General features: G+C 62.8%; 1 protein-coding gene across 1 annotated transcript; it reads left to right on the top strand.

Moving 5' to 3' along the window:
- Positions 1–6: 6 nt before the first annotated feature.
- Positions 7–3,302, top strand: NDUFS2 (NADH:ubiquinone oxidoreductase core subunit S2). Its single transcript, XM_057416242.1, has 12 exons — positions 7–205; positions 467–587; positions 1,081–1,193; positions 1,279–1,353; positions 1,478–1,555; positions 1,861–1,946; positions 2,024–2,147; positions 2,289–2,414; positions 2,564–2,659; positions 2,748–2,831; positions 3,060–3,117; positions 3,227–3,302. The coding sequence occupies exons 1-12, from the start codon at positions 107–109 to the stop codon at positions 3,262–3,264; spliced, it is 1,098 nt and encodes a 365-aa protein (XP_057272225.1). The 5' UTR covers positions 7–106; the 3' UTR covers positions 3,265–3,302.
- Positions 3,303–3,892: the final 590 nt, after the last annotated feature.

The raw sequence follows: 3,892 nt of genomic DNA, 5'->3' as shown, positions 1-3,892 counted from the left end.
CCCTCTCGGCACAGACAAGGACCCGGTGGCGCACAGGAAGGTCTCCAGTTTAACCATCAACTTCGGGCCGCAGCACCCGGCGGCGCACGGCGTCCTGCGCCTCGTCATGGAGCTCAGCGGGGAGTCGGTCAAGCGCTGCGACCCCCACATCGGCCTCCTGCACCGCGGCACCGAGAAGCTCATCGAGTACAAGACCTACCTGCAGGTAGCGCCCCATGGGGCCGCTCCTCGCCGTGGGGATACGCTGGCAATGTGCCCGCCCCATCCCTGGTGCTGAGGGATGGGGTCTGGAGCCACCTGGTCCTTGTCCGCGTGGCTCTGGATGGGCTTTGAGGTCCCTTCCAACCCAAACCAGGTTGGGATTCCAGGGAGGCGGCGCTGTGGCTCCGGGCTTGGGAGCTGGAAAACTCCATCGGAGGGGTGTTATCCATCCTCCTTCCCATCCTATCCCGTTTCTCCCCATCAGGCTCTGCCTTACTTCGACCGCCTCGACTACGTGTCCATGATGTGCAATGAGCAGGCCTATTCCTTGGCCGTGGAAAAGCTGCTCAACATCCGCCCGCCGCTGCGGGCCCAGTGGATCCGGGGTGAGGAAGGAAGGGATCCCATGGGGATTCTGTAGGGATTCCATAGGGATTCTATTGGGATCCTATACGGATTTCATAGGGATTCCGTAGGGATCCCATAGGGATTCTATAGGGTTCCCATAGGGATCCCATAGCGATTTTATAGGGGTCCCATACAGATCCCATGGGGTTTCCATAGGGATTCCATGGGGATTTCATGGGGTTTCCGTACGGATTCCATGGGTATCCCATAGGGATTCTATAGGGATCCCAGACAGATCCCATAGGGATTCTGTGGGGATTCCATAGGGATTCTGTGGGGATTCCATGGGGATTTCATGGGGTTTCCATACGGATTCCATGGGCATCCTATAGGGATCCCGTAGGGATTATATAGGGATTCCATGGGGATCCCATAGGGATTCTATAAGGATCCCATAGGGCTTCTATAGGGATTCCATGGGGATTCCATAGGGATCCCATGGGGATTGCAGCTCCCCCCCTCATCCCGCAGTGCTCTTCGCCGAGATCACGCGGCTGCTCAACCACATCATGGCCGTGACCACGCACGCGCTGGACATCGGCGCCATGACCCCCTTCTTCTGGATGTTCGAGGAGAGGGAGAAGGTGGGGGGCCCATGGCTGGATGTGGGGCTGCCTTTTCCCCCCCTTTCCTCCCCATAGCAGCTCTTTCTCCTCCTCTCTCCCATAGATGTTCGAGTTCTATGAGCGCGTGTCGGGAGCGCGGATGCACGCTGCCTACATCCGCCCCGGGGGGGTGCACCAGGTAACGTTGTTGTTGTTGGGGGGGGGGGGGGGGTGTGATACCCCGAGACACCATGGGTGCCACTGGGTGGGTGCTGACCCCTCTGGTTCCCCCCTTTCACCCAGCTCCTTCTTGTCCCACCCAGGACCTGCCCTTAGGGCTGATGGATGACATCTATGAGTTCGTGAAGAACTTCTCCATCCGGATAGATGAGGTGGAGGAGGTGAGGATCCCGCTGGCAAAGCTGGAAGAGGGGAAGGTCAGGTTGGATACAGGGAAGCTCTTCCCCTGGGAGGGGGCTGAGGGTGCCCAGAGGAGCTGGGGCTGCCCCATCCCTCGCAGTGCTCAAGGCCAGGTGGGAGCATCCTGCTCTAATGGAAGGGGTCCCCGGCCATGGCTTTAGGTGAGCTTTAAGCTCCCTTCATCCCAGCCCATCTGGGACTCTAAAAGTGGGCTGTGGGGACGCCGTGAGGGCTGGGAATGGGGTGGGAGGGGTGACGGGGGGTGATGGACTCTGCACCCCCACAGATGCTCACCAACAACCGCATCTGGAAGAACCGCACCGTCGACATCGGTGTCATAACAGCAGAGGAGGCTCTGAACTACGGCTTCAGGTGGGTCTGGGGGACCCCCGAGGCGGGCTGTGGGGAGCCCCACACTAGGGCCCTGCTCACCCACTCCCTCCTCGCAGTGGGGTCATGCTCCGGGGCTCGGGAATCCATTGGGATCTCCGGAAGACCCAACCCTACGACGTCTACGACCAAGTGGAGTTCGACGTCCCCATCGGTTCCCACGGCGACTGCTATGACCGGTACCTGGGGGTCAGACCCACACTTGGTGGGGGGGGAAGGGGGTGGTTGGGGCTGTGATGAGGCTATGGTGACCCCATGGGGCACCCATTGGGCATGGTGCTGTGGGTGCTGAGCGCCGTGGGGCGGGGGGGTGCCCACAGGTACCTGTGCCGCGTGGAGGAGATGCGCCAGTCGCTCCGCATCATCCTGCAGTGCCTCAATAAGATGCCCGAGGGCGAGATCAAGGTGGATGATGCCAAGATCTCCCCACCAAAGCGGGCAGAGATGAAGGTAAAGGAGGTTCCATCCCGCACCGGGCCTCACCAAGAGGGGCAAGATGGGGTTTGGGGGGTGTTTTGTGTCACCGTGGCCATCCCTGGGCATGGCTGTGGCCACCACCCTGCTCCTCACGGTCCTCCGTGTCCCTCCTCTCTCCGCAGACCTCCATGGAGTCCTTGATCCATCACTTCAAGCTCTACACCGAGGGCTACCAAGTGCCCCCCGGGGCCACCTACACGGCCATCGAGGCCCCCAAGGTGCCTCTTGTGTTACGGTGACACAAAGGGGGGGGGACGCACACCTCGGCGTCACCGTGACCCCAACCCCATCCCTGTGTCCCTGCAGGGGGAATTCGGTGTGTACCTGGTGTCTGACGGCAGCAGCCGCCCCTACCGCTGCAAGATCAAGGCACCGGGGTTCGCTCACCTGGTAGGAGAAGCCGGTTGGGGCATCACCCCATAGCGAGGGCAGGGGGGGGGATCGGGGCTTATGGGGGGGGTGCCCACTGCCTGCGGGTCCTTCGTCTCCCCACATCATCCCTCGTGCCGCTCCGGATGCCCCCATCCTCATCCTCATCCCCTCGCTGGCTGGGGGTCAGGGTGCTGGGTGCTGGAGGGGGTGCTATGGGGCTCATGGGGGTTCCCTGTGTTCCTCCAGGCCGGGCTGGACCGCATGTCCCAGGGCCACATGCTGGCGGACGTGGTGGCCATCATCGGTACGTCCCCTCCTTGGGTTTGGGGTGGGGGGGTCCTGGAGGGGTGTCCCCGTCCCCCCCCCCCCTTCCTGGGTGCTGCTCCTCCCCTGACCCCCATATCCCCCCCCAGGCACACAGGACATCGTCTTTGGTGAAGTGGACCGGTGAAGCGATGGCCCCAGCTCCTTGTGCCCCATTGGGGGGCCTGGTCCCCCCCCCCCCCCCCCACTGCACCCCCTTTTCCTCTGCTGCCATTAATAAAGGCTGAAGTGGGCCCCTGCCCCGGCCCCTGCTGCTCTGGGGGGAACTTCCCTCCCCTTCCCTTCCCTTCCTATGTAGGGTTTGTGGTGAGAGCTTCCCCTTTGCTGGCTGGGGAACACCCTGCTGGGTGCTGGCAGCACCCATAGGGGGACAGTGACAGTGGGGCTGGGACGGCGACACTGGGGCTGGGTGATGGTGACAGTGGGGCCGGGACGGTGACAGTGGGGCTGGGTGATGGTGACAGTGGGGCTGGGACGGCGACACTGGGGCTGGGTGATGGCGACACTGGGACTGGGTGATGGTGACAGTGGGGCTGGGTGACGGTGACACTGGGGCTGGATGACGGTGACAGTGGGGCTGGGTGACGGTGACAGTGGGGCTGGGTGACGGTGACAGTGGGGCTGGGTGACGGTGACAGTGGGGCTGGGTGATGGTGACAGTGGGGCTGGGTGACGGTGACAGTGGGGCTGGGTGATGGCGACACTGGGTCTGGGAAGGCGACAGTGGGGCTGGGTGACGGTGACAGTGGGGCTGG

Source organism: Pezoporus wallicus, unplaced genomic scaffold, assembly GCF_028554395.1.
Source record: "Pezoporus wallicus isolate ANWC-B61680 ecotype Strahan unplaced genomic scaffold, APGP_CSIRO_Pwel_v1 contig_14714, whole genome shotgun sequence".
NCBI classification, from domain to species: Eukaryota; Metazoa; Chordata; class Aves; order Psittaciformes; family Psittacidae; genus Pezoporus; species Pezoporus wallicus.
Note: the sequence above shows the minus strand (reverse complement) of the source record. Positions and strands in the feature narration are given on the sequence as shown.